Below are 15,716 nucleotides of genomic sequence, written 5' to 3'. Positions count from 1 at the left end.
TCAAATTAACCACTGGAATAATCGTACAAAATACCATAAATGCAGCTTCATTAAATTATGGTAAATAAATCACAGATTGTGAAAGATGAAAGGACTGTTTTACATTGTTTTATTAAAACATGGTATATGCTGGTTAAAATAACAACTTACATTCAGTCTTAAATTGAGTCCCATGTAAAATAGTACAGTATTTATGTAAAAAAATCAAGGCTTTTGATTTCTGGATTTCTATTTCTTAACAGGCTTCTCCCTATTCACAGTGAGGTCGCAGAATTCCCCAGCATGCACCGGACAAAGCTGTAGGCTGATATACCGCAGATTTGAGATCCCAAAAACAACTCAGCCACTATGTTGCCCCCCCAAATAAAAAATTATATATGAAGAAACAGCAAGCTGCTAAATTGACCCCATGTACCCATTTGGCTACCCGAGGACCAGTGCGGCAGTCCAACCAGCAAAATGAATATCAACATCCCTTTATACCCTTTTCATGCCTCTTCCCATCAGGCAGGCGAAGATGGTCATCACCATTTTGGGATTGACCTCTACCAAGTCCTCCGGCAGGGCGTACACTTTAGCGCCAATCTTTCTTGCCATAGAAATAGCATACCTAGTGCAGAATAAAGTCAGGATTACAGCCACGCTGGCATAAGATGTATCAGGAATGGATGGTACAATATGTATGATTTTATAAAATGAACAGTCAGAGAACAAGTGGGTCTTACTTGGCATTCTTGAGTTTGTCCTCATCTGTGAGATTTTCTTTTAGAACCAGATCAAAGTTCACACTCCCCGGTTGGATGGCATCGATTAGCTCCAAAACTGGAAGGCTAGTATTGAGTGACCTGTCCTGGACAGCAAAACCGAGAAGAATTTTATAATATGAGCATCACACTTTATTGGGGCACAACTGTGAGATTTCAAGATTAAAACAAACAAAGTGAGCTTTAAAAATATCATCATATCACCCTTCAACATGTATTTGTTTTTCCAACTAGCCCAAGAACCAATTTCAGAACATATTGATAAACCAGGCTCACCCTTACAAATATTGTTATTACCTTGAAGCTTTTGATAGAGGACGTCTTGTCAGCTTCAGACAAAGTTTGGTTCACCCATGTGATTATTAAATCCTCTCCAGCCACATCTCCATCCCCGAGGTCTTCGAGCAGATTAAACGTGTACCTAGATTAGGATCAAAAATCATATTCATCAGACAATAAAAGACGTGGTCCTGTTTGGAATCTGATTTATTGAGTCCAGTACATCCAGTCCTGCTCTCATGGGGGATGTATGAACAATAAATTACCTTCTCATCAGCTGCCACATCAGCGCGAGGGTGAGAGTGGAATTTCCATCATAGAGATCCTGTCCTGCGATTCCCACTAGCGAGAAACCAGCTCCTTTCTTTCCCAGATGCACAGCGTAGTTACAGTTTTCGATCTGCCACAGAGATACACACACAAATGCATTTCTCCCGCAAATTTTGGGAACCAGTAACCAATGTGTAAGGCGGCACACTTGAAATTGACCTTTTTCAAATGGCCTGACCCGGCCTTAAATGGAGGCTTGTTGACTCGGTTCCAGTCCACTGGAACCTTACATTTTTCATATAGTTGGAGAATAACCAAGGCATCCTGCAGATCACTGCATGAAACCACATCCACACTAAAGTTAGGTGTCCGAGTATCAATACAGCAACAGGGAGACAGAGCGACTGCTCCAACATCTGGCTTTTGATAGGAAGTCACTGGATGAGTGGAGAAACTGACCCATAGATGTGGTGAACATATGGGGTGACCCCTTGGGAATTCATCCAGTTCCTGAATGTCCTCTCCTCTCTGGTCTCACCTTGGAGGTAGAAGAAGAGGAGAGGCAAACATCTCAGGGTTAGATGTATGTACTACATGATACTTAGATAAGACATTCTAAGTAGACAAATGTTCAAACTGCAATTCGTATCCCTACTATTGTGATTGTTAAGGGACCAAAAACAAATTATATTCATGATATAGCTTTATTAAATCGGCCAATTATTAGATTATCAAAATTGTATTCTGCCAAACATTGGAATTGGCTGAAAATGAATCCATACCTGTCTGGCCCTAGTTTTGTGCTCCTTTATTTCCTATTTGGGAATTTAATATTCTTTACATCGGAAATCTAAACATGCCTGACTTTGAGACAGTAGACTGCGAAGCAATGTTAACTGAATGTGTCTTACTCTCAAGATTCCAGTCTTGGTTCTCTGGTTTCGTCAGAGCCGGGTGTTTGTTGAAGAGCGTGGCCACAAAGGCCATGTTGAGCCTGGAGTTTCCCGACACGACATCGGTAGCTGTCACAAACTGTCGACAGCCAAGAAGGTCGGCTTGCTGCAACATAAGCTCTGCTCTCTTTGCGAGATCTTTCTCCTGAGGACACACGTAGAGCTTATTAAGATAGAGACAACCCTATATAGATGAATCTTTTATAACATTCGTCATATTATTGTTGATATATTTTTCAGTGACCTGATACTGTAGTCCGTAAGAAAAAATTATATGTACATATAGGTTTTGCTTTGGTATCTTACATAAAGTCCAGTCATATCAATTTCAACTCGCTCAACGTCCTCTTTGCTGCCATCTGGTGCGATCTGCTCCAGTAGGTGGAAATACGCCTTGGAGTCCTACGTACACAGTAAGAGAAAAAGGTTCAATGAAAGCCCTGAAAGCCCCCGAAAGACCATGAAATTCTACTGCATGACTCATGTTGTCAAAATTAAAAACTCTGGCTTGTGTGCCTCCCATGAGTTCCCTTGAATGCAATCATGGAATTCATGCACAATCACAAAACAATTGTAGTAGTACAAAATCTTGCAGTACAAAATTTTGCATTCCAGTCATGTTAGCGAACCTTAATATCCCCTGAAAAGTTTGACAGGCTCATGCCAACTTTCTTCAGGTGGAAATTGGCCCAGCGTAGCAACAACTCCTCTGGGCTGAGTTTCATCAACTCCTCCAAAGTCTCCCCCTCTAGCAGCAGTGCCGCAATGGCTGCACATAAGAAGCAGGACAATGATGAAATCAACATTTTCATCTCCTAGTATTACTATTATAAACCGGCTGTAGGTTTTGTGACGTTACACAATTTGTACTGTGTAAAAGTACGTTATTGTGTCCGTACCTTCATTACGGCTCAGCTCGATATCTGCAAAGAGTCCGATCTTTATAATTTGCCAGAGGAGCCCGAGGGCCAGATGAGGTTTTCCCTCTTTCAGATCTTGAGCCCCAATGTTGACAACTTGGCAGCCGATTGCCGAGGCTGAGTTCAGAGCCAAATTGAGATTCTCCTGTTTTTGACAAACACAATTAAAGGCAAACAATTCCCGAGAGTGAGAATATATTTTGGATTTCTCAAGGAAAATGTTATCATCAGTGTCATGCTTTTGCAGCACATCAGCATACATGTTTTTAGGAACACAGTATATAATTCCATGTACATATCACAGTACTTCTTGTAACCGTTAGTGTTGTAAAATTCACACGTCAACGAGCTAGCTGCTATAAAGCTATTTATGTATGAAACAAATCATGTCAAATGATTACGTTAGTTATCAGTACATGGATTGCATGGCTCCACCTGCTCTGCAGTCTGCTTTGTCAATTTCATGATACATTTGTAAGAGAAAAAAAAAAGGTTACTGACACAATGCTAATGGCGCATTAATGCTATTCTAAACAACAGAATACAAACAGGCACCCCCACCTGCGTAGTGAATGCAGTGAGTTTTTTTGTATTGATGGTTCGCTCATCAATGGTCTCGGGAACAGATTGGTTGATGAGTTTGCTGTGTAAACAAATCAGAGGTTCAGTAGGATAAACTACATTGTTTGAGTTAAGTCGATAGAACAATGCTAAGCGAGTATATATTGAAATAAAAAACATCCATAGATGTATATAGACCTGAGGGAACTATAGCTGGCAAGGTAGATGAAAATATATCCAAGCATTCATTTATTAGTAGCATTAAAAAAAAATCCAAAGTGAATTTACTTCTTCTTGTGTCAAACCAAAGACAAGTTGGGCAGTTAACCACCAACAGACACATCAAAAGGTAAATGAGCGTATTTGACCACATTAGGCGATGGGAATAACAAGAGTTGTTCTCATCATCCATTTGGCCATGAAATATTAATGTGATTACTGATCCTATATTGCATTAACATGCTGCTAGGCAGTCCATTAGAAATGTACCAAAGTAGGATGCCATCAGCCAGCGCTTTGAATAGAGCTCCGGTGTTTGGGTTGATGGGCAGCACGTGTTGGCAGTCGAGATCCTTCTCCAAAGTAGAGTTGATGTAGTTTGCAAAGGCATAGCGCTCTTGTTCTGGAGGACATGACTAGTTTGTAAACTTTAAATGTTTACTTAGAAATTCTGGTTTGAACATGAAGAAGAATTTCTTACCAGAAATTGAATGTTGTGTTCCTTCACTTGAAATTTCACTGGTGCCCCCAATGGCAACAATGCCTTCCTTCCTGTTGAGAGCATTTCTGAACCCTTGGGCGATGCGGTCGTTCTTTAATTCCTTGAATAGCTGAAGGAGTCCACAAAAACACACAATTTTAAAACCTAAACTTGATTCTTCTCTTTATATTATATGAGCGATTTTAAAGCAGCGTTGCTCAACTACAATTATTGTAATACTGTAGTTGAAAGGCAGCTTTACCATTTTGACAAGAGTTAGTTAGTTAGTTAGTTAGTTAGTTAGTTAGTTAGTTAGTTAGTTAGTTAGTTAGTTAGTTAGTTAGTTAGTTAGTTAGTTAGTTAGTTTGTTAGTTAGTTAGTGTGTTACCTACAGAGGTGAATTCTTCAAGGTCGATGTGGCCGTCTTTGTCTCGGTCAAGTTTTTGGATGATCTCCCGGAGCTGGAAGCCAGGTACAGAAAAACCAACCTCACGAAAGAGATTACCAAGTTCCTTGATGCAGATGTATCCATTGCTGTCCACGTCTATAGGCATTGGATGTGGTAGAAAGTGAGAAGAGAAAGCATAAGTGAAAAAACATTTGCACAGTTTTGTTCTTGACCATTTCTTTAAGGATGGGGGTAACATCTGTCTCTTTATTTTTCAAAATGTGTTTTTCTTTAGATTCAGGGTTTCAATCTTAAATTGGGGCTTTGTCGGTGATACTGCATCCTCTCCTGGACAGCAATCTATTTCATCAATATTCCATAACATATACTGTGTCACAACAAAATGATGTCATATGAGATCTTGTTTGCAACTGACAATATGACATGACAATGTAATGACAATAATAACACATAGTGAAAGCCAAATTGAGCAAATTGGCTATTTCAGAAGTGTGTGTCAAACCCTTTGCCTTAATCAGTACCCAGGAAGTAGCTCTCGGTTTAAGAGGTTGGTGATCCCTGCTGTAGGTATTTGGTCCATTGCTCACCTAAAACTCAATCTGACTGTGACAACAATACACAACATCAATGTTTGACTCACCTACTTTCTGGAAGGCCTCTCTGATCTCCTCCATTTCCTCGGAATTTATCTCCTGCGACATTGTGACACCTGACAGAGGCCATAGGAGAACAAGAAGAGGCTACATTTGGGTATCGTGGCTGGGATGTAATTATGACGTGTCTTTTGAGGCGAGTAATGTAAAATAGTTTAAATCGGCATAATATTCTATCCCACGGCAACTTGTCCTTACTTCCACCAGATGGCACTGCTTCTGGAGGAACACGTTTTCCGTTTTTCCCCCCTCTGAATTCTAATTATTTTGTTTCCTTCTGAAATGCGGTATATTGTATGTCTAAAGTATATCAATGTTATAAAATAAAATGACTTTAATATTTTTAGTAAGCTTGACCCCACCCCCCCTCTCTCCCTTAGTTGCTGAAACGTCATAAAGTCATATTGGCACAATAACCACAATCATGTCAGGTATCACATTCTTATATTGTCCATTACACAATGCGTGTACGGTAACTTAAATTTCATCCGCATTCTCACACACGTTGACAATGACGAGGCAGTTTGTTAAGGTATTATTGATTGAAAAATACCCTTACATTACTCTCTACCCTACTACAGGTTCAACTCATGTGATTTATTTCTTCTAATTCACACCATACGACTATTAGAATGACAAGACATACAATAATGCCAAAAAGACGACATGTATAAAATGAATGAATTGAATATCAAGCAAATAATGTACAGTATAATGATACTACTGCATTGCTTTGAATCTTTCTAGACTGGAGTGTAATAAGACAGGTGCAACGTTATATGGGAAGCATGGATGAGTGGAAGAGAAAGATTCACCTCTTACCTGAAGTCCGACAAGTGACTGAGTACAATTAAATCCCCCTGGGAGAGAAGTCCTTGTTGTGTCGGCTTGGGGAAGCGACCGGTTTTCTTCAGCCGACACCGCCCGGCGGCGAGAAAAGTAGCTCCGCCCATCCGTGCGATCTTTTCTTTTAAAACGAACCTCGCCCTCCCTCCTCGTTACTTCCATCAGCAGCAGTCAGACGAGTGACCTCCCAAGAAAAGCATCATTTTTATTATGCGTTTGGAAGAAAAGTTTCCATTCAAAATCAGAGGCGTAAAATTTTGCCAAATAATTCATTTGCAGCGGTGGAAAGAAACGGAGTCATTCAGAAAATAAAATCTTGACGCTTTTTTTTTTTTTTTTAACTCCCAACATTTGTAAACAGACACTGCATGTCTTTTAGTAAATAAACTATTTTATGGAATACGGTTTGTCAGAATTAACCATAGATACTTTTGTAAATCTGGAATGAAGAGCCTCAATCAAGTTTGAAATAAAATATGGCTTCTTGTGCAAGAATGCTGAGTGCATCATAGCTCAAGTATGTCTACAGCAAATTTGAAATGACACACAGTTTGAAAGTCCTGTTCTTACAATGTTACATTGGGAAAATCTGCTTTGACTGTAACATTGTCTCCAAAGGTTTCACTGCTGCTTCTACCAGTCTCTACATGCATGAATTCCACATCCCTACTCCACTCATACCTTTGCAAGTGAGCCCTCCTCTTTTCCCAAGTCTATCCCTTCCCCACCCCACCTCCCAGTGATGTGCTGAATCTTGTCGGAGTAAATTCCTCTCGTGTAGCCGATTCCCACTAAACACTTTTGAGAAGGCCTTATTTTGTCAACTTTATTTTAGTACTTTGGTGAGTTTCAGTCCATAGTTGAAAAGTTGTTTCTTGCACAAACATGTTCACTGCACTTATGTCGTTTTTAAAATATCTCAGTGCTCAGAAAGTTAGCACTATAGTGAATCAACAAAAAACATTAATTAAGCCCCTTTCATAGTTCAAACTCTATATCTGTCGATGATAGCATTCAAATTCTATTTAGATGCTATTATTTTAACAAAAGAAAACATTTGATTGTGGCATAGTTCTGTCTGATGAAAATAAAATAAAATTATTACGATATGTGTTCGGTCATTCAAGCAGCACTACTGCAGTTATTAGCATGTCGTTAAGCTAATAGCATTATTGCCATAGTCGTGAAAAAACACAAATTCAACAAAAAGTACAGTTGTCTCATTTCAAATTTTGTAGATTTTGTGGATGACTGAAAATCTACATAAAGAAAAACATTTTTAGCAAGTTTTCTTGTATTTTATTGATATGATGCCAGTATGTTAGAAATGGTTTGGGTAATTAGGGTAATAGGCACCGTCTCACCCAAGACAGAAAAGGAATGGATTGCATTCAAGGACAAAGGCTGTTTCATTTCATCCGCCTGTCTTCTTACACTGATGTGCCTGTAAATCTGCTTTCACATGACCTTTCTCCAGAGTGCAAACGTTACGCTCCAGAGCAGCACTTGTTCCCATTACATTAACTTTACTGATAGGATTTTTCTTAAGGCGGCAGAGTTGCTTGGTGCCAGTTGTTACATTTCTTGTTGCCTAACCCAGCCCAACACTGTGAATCTCCACCAAAGAGGAAGAATAGTTGCTGGCAAGAAACCGTGCATGGCCAAATTATTTCAAGAAATGGTATGTTGCATATTAAACAGGAAGCAGATATTCACTGAGCCATAATGCCAATAATGCCAATCTCAAAACACATGATTTTTTGAAGCACATTTACTAATTTTGGGAGCAAGAAAACAAACACACACATTAGGTCTCCTTTGACATACCAGAATGTCCTAAGTTTGTATTTTGTGCAGGGCCAGTGATTGGAAATTCACATCTCTCTTTCTTTCCATTGATCACATTTGTTTTCTCTATTCTATGCAAAAAATCCACCTACTATCAAATTTCTCACAGCCTTCTCTCTTTTTTGTGTTTCCTCAAACTCCCCTTTGTCCTTCTCCAGTTTCGGGAAGTGACGGTTAGGGTTAATAGCAAATCTTGTTCCCTTTTGTTTACTCTTCAATGCCGCCAACACGGAGAGTTTATCAACACGTGGGAGAGGTATTAAAAGCGCAGGAGGATGTGCTATCACATCCTGTGTTTGTATGGCCCTCCAAATGCCGAACACTGCAGTCATGGTGCACAAGGCATTAGAGAACAAATACATGCTGGTCAAACGAGCCACTTTTGCAAGCTTGCAAACACAGTCATATGATTTCCTGTCTTACTTCACTGCCTGTATGTGCCAAAAATGTGTCGTTTGACACGCTGTAGAGTGCAATACCACACCCATCTAAAAAGTGCCAGTTCCCCCTCGGTGTACTGCATGCCCTTAGTTGGTTGTGCTGTCAGCTCGGCTTGTAATTGGTGGAGGAAATGAAGCGCTCAGTTTTGAGATGCACGTACCTGCAAGAAACCGCAAACACACGCCCCAAGCTGAACTGCTGACAATTTAGCGCGCTGATGGACAAATGGACACGTTATGTCCTCGTGCTCTTTTAGTGCACGAAATTTATAAGAATATAAGGATTTCAGAATTAAGACACCAACATTTTGTTTTTTCATACAGTGTGTACGTATGTTGTTCATCGAGTGGGGAGGCTACATTTTTTTTTAAAAGTCATCCGACTCTGGAATTACCCTAGTTTGTCACCTCACTACTTGATTTCAAGGCGTCAGAAAACAAACAAACAAACAAACACACCAACATGTATTCCGACATTCTGCAGGAAATAGCTAATCTCAAATTTCAGGAAGTTGGTCTTATCATCAAGAGAAAATTCGGCTTGTGTAAATGCTGTTGTCAAATTGCAAATATAAAGCGTAGAGACATCATAGCTCATGCAATTGGAGCACTATTTTTGTGATAATTTATTTTATTTTTACTTGACAGCATCAACATCATAAAGTAATCATTTGTGGAGAAACAGCGGCCTCTGGTGGACATAAACAACAACACAACTTAAACACATTTCTGTCCACAAATGAGGCACAGATTGTCTACATATGCTCCATATATTTTTTTGACATAGATACACAAGTGGGTACACTCTTGTTTAAAACTCTCACCGGACATTTGACAGTAATTGTCAGTTTTTCGTTATGAATGCTGACTCCTTTCTTCAGTCTGTGGGCTCCGCGACATTCTCCAGCTCAGACACTAAATCTCTGGATGTGAAAAAGAAAAAAAACAACTTCATTTTCGAAAAGAAACTGCTACAATGTGTTCAGATGTTGTTTGGCAGCCTTCCTCACCTTTGGTCCTCGCTCAGCTCAAACTCAGCTAGCACCAGCTTGGCCAGTTTCGGTGTCACCTGCAGACAGAAGGCGGCCGACAGCTGAACGAGCTCCACGGCTCTTTGGGCAGAGCCCTCGCTCCGGCACACGGACAGGAAGTCCTCTAGCAGTTTATCGCTGAGGGATTACATAGAAGAAATCGAAATTTTTAGATCACCGATGGTACATAACCTTTTATCTGAGAGGTCAGGAAAAGGCCCATTTGTACTTAATTTTGATGTTCACTGTTTGATCATCTGCCTACTTTGCTATTGCACTTGTTTTTTTACCCGAGCCAGACTTTAGTTATTTTGTTCTTTGGCCACAATGAAGAAATGCAGTTGAATGCAAGAGGTTTTTATTTGCCACCAAGTCACTTACGATGGAACTCTGTTCTTTGCTTTGAAAAGCTGTAGCATCTTCCTGCAGAGAACAGAAAAATTAAACGTGTTTAAAAAGGGATTATTACTAGTATAATACATAAGATAAATATAATTACGGGTCTCTCACCAAGCCTCTTGGATCTTGTTGGCCCGCAGCAGCAGGGAAGTAACATGTGAGAGGGCGGTGTTGCTCCACTCCAGACTGGCCCTACTTCTGCTGCCATCAAATGCGCTTTTTACATCCAGCGCACATACAGCAAATGACTCTTGGACCTTTAGCACAATGCGCAAAATTGAGATTATTTACTAATTTTAATAGTTGTCATGTTTAATGAAAAAAAATCTTCATGAATATGATCTTGACTGACCTCAGGACTGTGTTTCTCTCTGGCCATCAAGGTGAGGAGCTCTTCAATCAATTCTAGTTTATCCTGACCCATAGACCGGATATCTAGAAAGACAGAACATCCAATCAGGTCACATACAGTTGGTTTAAATCATAATCCACACATTAAAGTTTGTGTTTGTAATCGATGTTCCAGGCCAGACACATGATGTAATTTATATCATCTTTTAGCAACCTTTCCATATAGTAGGCAGCATGTCCAAGCGACTGTCTGTGTCCAGAGCCTGCAGGAGTTCTCTCAGTCCCTGTGAGTTTGGGTAATACAACTAGAATGATAAAAACATAAAGGGCAAAAATTGTCAGTGCTTCATGAACACATTCCAGGCCAACAGATATCGAGATGCACTCACCGATGGAATGAGCTCTTTATACCATTTCAGCACCACATCAATGTGCTCCATCATGCACAAAAGGTTGAAGAAGCGACCACTGAAGAAGAAAGAGGTGGTGTGCACCAAATTATTTTTGCTCCTGGATAAACAACTGTGCTAGGAATACAATTTCTGTGCACGCAAAAGTTGAGCCAGTATCACAAGTAGCTTACTATCGAATGCTGTATACATATCTTACTAGTAAATGGTCCGTTGGAATGAATCCCCCAGAAGCCTCCAGTTTTCCCCCACCTCCACCAGATTTTGGATTTTATAACCCAGCTCCAGATCTTTATAATCCATACACTGCATTGATACATGTGGGGAAAATAACACATACAAAAAAATAGCAGCAATTCTATAAGGGTCATTTAAACAGAATTGACGAACAGATTTGCAATTCACAGAAACATAAACTCTAAGTGACAAAAACTCATGCTCAAGAAATGTGTCCCCAAAAAAAAAAAAAGTGACTTACAAGTCTCATGGCACTAGCGAAAAATAGAACTGGTGAGAAAAAGACAGAAAAAATGACTTTTTAATTAATCAAGTCTCCACGATGCAAATTAGATCGATACAACACAAAACAGTTGTGTCGGATAACTTTTGGATTACTAACCATCTCCAGGGTCCTGGCAGGTGAAGCTTTTCCCTGCCAACTCTGACATCACTTCCTGTAACATGTCGGTGTTGCCCTGGCCAGATGATGCTAAACGACAACGCATTGTCATATGACTTACACATTTTCAAGTGGGCACAAGAGAGATAGATGGAGAAAGGTCTTCAACTGGTTTGGAACATTTCAAGCACTAATTCACTTTTGATCTGCTAAACACCACTTAACAACCTCGTATCATAATTTATTCTAAGAGAGAAACCTTTCAAAACAACAGCAAGATCTGGAGCCATTTTCATTACGGAGTTCTTGAGCTGGACCGATTTGACCAACTCCTAGCCAAACATCTAGGATGTTTTAAATTTTGGAAAAAGGCATTTGACTTTAATATAATCCTTGTGCTTACCTGCTTTGTAAAATACAGCCAAGACATGGTCAAAGGTGGCCAGACTGGGCGCTACACAAACAAACAAATACAAATCACATTACATTACAAGCTAGAGAAAGGCTAAGTAAAAACACTGTGTATTTTTAATTACCGATCCGCAGAGCCCTCATCTCACTCAGAGTCTGCAGTGCCAACGATCTGGCCAAAGAGCCACAGCGTCTCAAGACTTTGAGAACACTGTTAAAGGTCAGCAAGTTGGGCTGGACTTTCTGTTGACTCATCTGCTTTAAAATTTCCTACAAGCAAACAAAAGCAACATGAGAAAGAGTCGCACGACAATGAAGATGGACACAATGAGATGTAATATTGTCTGTCCGAAGCCTTACAGTGACGAGGTCCCATCTCTCGATGTATTTATCTCTGACTTCTGGAACAGCCAAGATCAGGGCGTTGAAAATGTGGACGTCGGCTGAAAAAAGAGCCTAATGTTGGCGGCTTCTTGGAGATGTTTAACTACAGTAAGCATCGTAGTCCTTAAGTGGAAATGTGTTAACAGGTTCTTAATAATATTTATCTCTCTGGGACAAGCTTTCTCTAGACTGAAACCTACAACCAAATCAAGATTCTTCTTCCAATTTGGCTTTCGGAAGTATTTTTTTTTGTCCATTCTGTTTGATCTTGTTACTTTAAGCGACTTACCTGTCAGTCTGTTGTTGAGTAGGTCTGTGTACATGCTGAAAGCCTTCGCATAGGCACCATGCTAAAGACACACACACATTGGCAGAATCCTTTATACAGTCTAGCTTCACAAATTACACCAATTAACAATATAAGCACATGCACAATATCATGACAGTCAATCCCGTTGCAGATCTATCACATACTCTAACAGGGAGGTATTGAATTGACAATGAGAGCTGTGCGTACAAGTGTGTGTGTGTGTTCTTAACCTACCTTCACCATGCCTCTGATGAGAGCGGAGTAACATCGAGTATCTTTCGCTGGCAGCAGGTTAAATATTCTTTCTGCATTGTTATTTTCTCTCCAGGTTAACGTCAGCAAGTCTGATGCTCGACGAAATTTCCCTCTCCACCTCTTCACATCACCCCTTGACTCCTCCTAAAACAGCAAACATATAACGAACGGCCTGAGCTAAGATTTCAACCTGGGTGTTTTGAATTGTTCTTTACTATATTTCCTGATTAAAATCTCTTTTCAACATTTTTTTTAATTTAGAGACATTTAGGGAACGTATAATAAGTCTTCCATTTCTTGTCTAATGTCAGGGACTCACCATGTCCTCAGTCTGTGGCCCATCCTCATTGACAGGGTCTCTGTCACAAAAGAGGCAAATCAAGTCTAACAGTTCGTGGGTTGTCTCTATGGACACAGATTTGCCTGGAAGACAAGAGTTGAGGAAAGAAAGTTACACTAACAAATATTACTGGACACATAATCCATTTATTTTAAAAATGTCTCGGAAATCCCCGATGCATTTGCAAAAATAGCATTTCTTTCTTCGATCATTTCTTATGGTTTTATGGGTTTCAAAGTAAGACATTTGCAAACACTTGGTTTTATTTTGGGAAAACAATGACCATCAATCCTTCTTGTGTGATATTGCTCAATTGTTTACTTGATTTTTTAATCCCTAAATAAAAACAAATAAACTAAACTAATTGGTTGCGAAACAGGAATTGTGGAGAATTTTTAAAATAAGCCCTAACACATATAAAAGTGATGAATCGACAGAATTATGTATCATAAAAAAGAGTGAAGGGGGTAATAAGAGAAAGAAAAGGGTTTGATTTTCCCCGTAAAGCAGTCCTGTGCTATTCATGGTATGCAAATTGCACTTACCAGCTTGCAGCATTTGATCGTACATGTCGACCGCAGCCTTGACTTTTCTCAAGCTCACCCTTTCCTTCAGTGCCTCTTCGCTCACTTCTTCAAGGCACAGTGAAATTGTATCTGGCATCAGACACTATTGCATAAACATCAAGCAAAAACATTCATTCCATTTACACTGACAATACAATATATATATACACACACACACACACACGTTACGACAGAGTCCATATATGCGTGTCTCTTACAGGTATATGTGGCTCAGCAAAATCTTTGGTGAAGAACTTTGGATGGTTGTTGACAAAGTATTTAGCTGCAGATCTTCCAGACTCCTGAGAGAGAGAGAACAGCTTCTGCAAGTGAAGGAGAGATGGAGAGATTATGCATATACTAAATTGGTCCTCTGAATAAATAGACATTTAAAGTTGACACAAGTACAGTAAGAGACAAAAATGTATTAAATGACAAATGATGAATTTAACAAGCCAAAACAGTTAAGGGCTGTGTAAGAAAGTGTAAGTTTCGTACAAACTCAGCAGCAGTTCTCGGTGAAAGGTAAGGATCATCCTGGAATTGGTAGGGAAATGCTGTAGGATCCTGGTGGGAAAAAATATTTGCATCAAATTTTTGAACGTGAAATACAGAAGAACTATCATCTTTGTTGCGATGAATCATACCCTTGGTAGATATTCATACAATTTGTGCACGGCATGCAACACATCACAGTAGTGAATGCAAGGGTTACTTGTATTTCCAAAGAGTTTTTTTTTTAATGATTGCAGGCTATGATTTAAACCACTCTGTCAGAGCTGTACACGGGCAAATATGAATGGATACAGAAAGAAACAATATGGGAACTTACCCTGTTCACTGTCATAGCCAAGGCCTCCAATACTGACTCTTTGCGCCTTTTCAGTTAAAAAAAACAATAATACATCCAGTCATTGTTTTAAATGGTGTACGAAAAGTGGTCATTACAGTTGCAAGAAAAAGTACTGTAAGTGAAGTACCATACAGTAACAATGCCATTAATAAACACTTTATCATCTTAATCTCATAAAAACAAATAGAAACAACATTCTTCATGCTTGCAGCTGTCTAATTATTGAAGTACATTTGCGCCATCAGGCTGAATTGGAATCATTAATTGAATTTCTAGACGCACCACAAAACCGTGATTTTTTTTTTTAAATCAAAAACTGTACAACATTCAGCTTAAAAATGTTTCACAGATATATGTCTTCCATATAAAATAAATGTACAAACACATACCATACTTTCTTTCTGGGGATGGTGATGGGCTCTGAAGAGTCCGCTACACCAAATACACAAATGTGTTGTGGGTTTAGTTGGACAATTAAAAACTTTAAAATTTAAGCAAGGACCGACATATAAACTATATTGAAATATGATCAAATATCTCGTTTCAACTTGCCTTTATTGGCCTCTACAGCTTGTTGGCGTATAGGTGAGATCCCAACAAAATTCCTTGAAAAGGGGAAAATGCATTTAGTCGTCTAAATCCATGCAATATACAAACAGAAATTGGTATACATTTTAAGAGGTCGCCTATTGATTATTTGATAATTCTCCACAATCCTAATGAAGGTTAAAAATATATTTTATGACTGAATAAATCGTTATTCTGGCAGGATGCAGTGGGTTGCATTGGCAATGATGACCTCTTGCAATGGATGCTGGTCACAAACGAAAGAACAAAAGATAATTCAAGAAGCTTGTATGGGTAAGGGTCTTGTATAAATAGAAACGTTAAATTTTCCTTACCTGTGAAATAACAGCAGGTCGAGGTTGCTCATCAAAATTCTATTGTTTTTGTATATGTACTTTCCTACTTGTCTCCCGGACGCCGCCATGTTGCTTACGCGCAAAGGCGTCTGGGAGGACGAAACCATGGAGGCTTCATCGAGGGGATTTTAAAAATGAGAGTGTTTTTTTTCCCGCATATGACGCCACTGTTTGGAATTTGGCTTCAAGTATAGTATGTGTTATTCTTCATTGTATGCTTT

At 39.3% G+C, this 15,716-nt stretch overlaps 2 protein-coding genes across 3 annotated transcripts; both read right to left on the bottom strand.

Moving 5' to 3' along the window:
- Positions 1-103: 103 nt before the first annotated feature.
- On the bottom strand, positions 104-6,532 carry LOC119128301 (plastin-3-like). 2 transcript variants are annotated; one of them, XM_037260533.1, is made up of 16 exons: positions 6,325-6,532; positions 5,497-5,565; positions 4,840-4,991; positions 4,448-4,577; positions 4,237-4,369; positions 3,748-3,829; positions 3,166-3,331; positions 2,896-3,035; positions 2,573-2,668; positions 2,225-2,411; positions 1,773-1,851; positions 1,533-1,647; positions 1,310-1,443; positions 1,062-1,185; positions 726-850; positions 104-610 (listed from the first exon to the last, which is right to left on the bottom strand). In XM_037260533.1, exons 1-16 carry the CDS (start codon positions 6,515-6,517, stop codon positions 478-480), a joined length of 2,058 nt encoding a protein of 685 aa, XP_037116428.1. In that variant the 5' UTR covers positions 6,518-6,532; the 3' UTR covers positions 104-477. The 2 variants fall into 2 exon arrangements, with proteins under 2 accessions (XP_037116428.1, XP_037116429.1); XM_037260534.1 differs by having other exon boundaries at positions 212-610; positions 6,332-6,464.
- A 2,359-nt stretch (positions 6,533-8,891) lies between these two features.
- Positions 8,892-15,605, bottom strand: ptcd3 (pentatricopeptide repeat domain 3). The gene is made up of 23 exons (XM_037260535.1): positions 15,475-15,605; positions 15,125-15,177; positions 14,962-15,004; positions 14,552-14,597; positions 14,218-14,286; positions 13,938-14,042; positions 13,699-13,822; positions 13,133-13,236; positions 12,793-12,957; positions 12,538-12,598; positions 12,225-12,307; positions 11,990-12,134; positions 11,857-11,907; positions 11,454-11,543; positions 11,313-11,341; positions 11,034-11,140; positions 10,814-10,892; positions 10,639-10,729; positions 10,426-10,508; positions 10,185-10,330; positions 10,056-10,097; positions 9,654-9,812; positions 8,892-9,566 (listed from the first exon to the last, which is right to left on the bottom strand). Exons 1-23 carry the CDS (start codon positions 15,600-15,602, stop codon positions 9,521-9,523), a joined length of 2,049 nt encoding a protein of 682 aa, XP_037116430.1. The 5' UTR covers positions 15,603-15,605; the 3' UTR covers positions 8,892-9,520.
- Between the last annotated feature and the right edge of the window lie 111 nt (positions 15,606-15,716).

The sequence above is a fragment of the Syngnathus acus genome, chromosome 10 (assembly GCF_901709675.1).
Source record: "Syngnathus acus chromosome 10, fSynAcu1.2, whole genome shotgun sequence".
In the NCBI taxonomy this organism is placed as follows: domain Eukaryota; kingdom Metazoa; phylum Chordata; class Actinopteri; order Syngnathiformes; family Syngnathidae; genus Syngnathus; species Syngnathus acus.
This window is presented reverse-complemented; position numbering and strand designations above follow the sequence as displayed.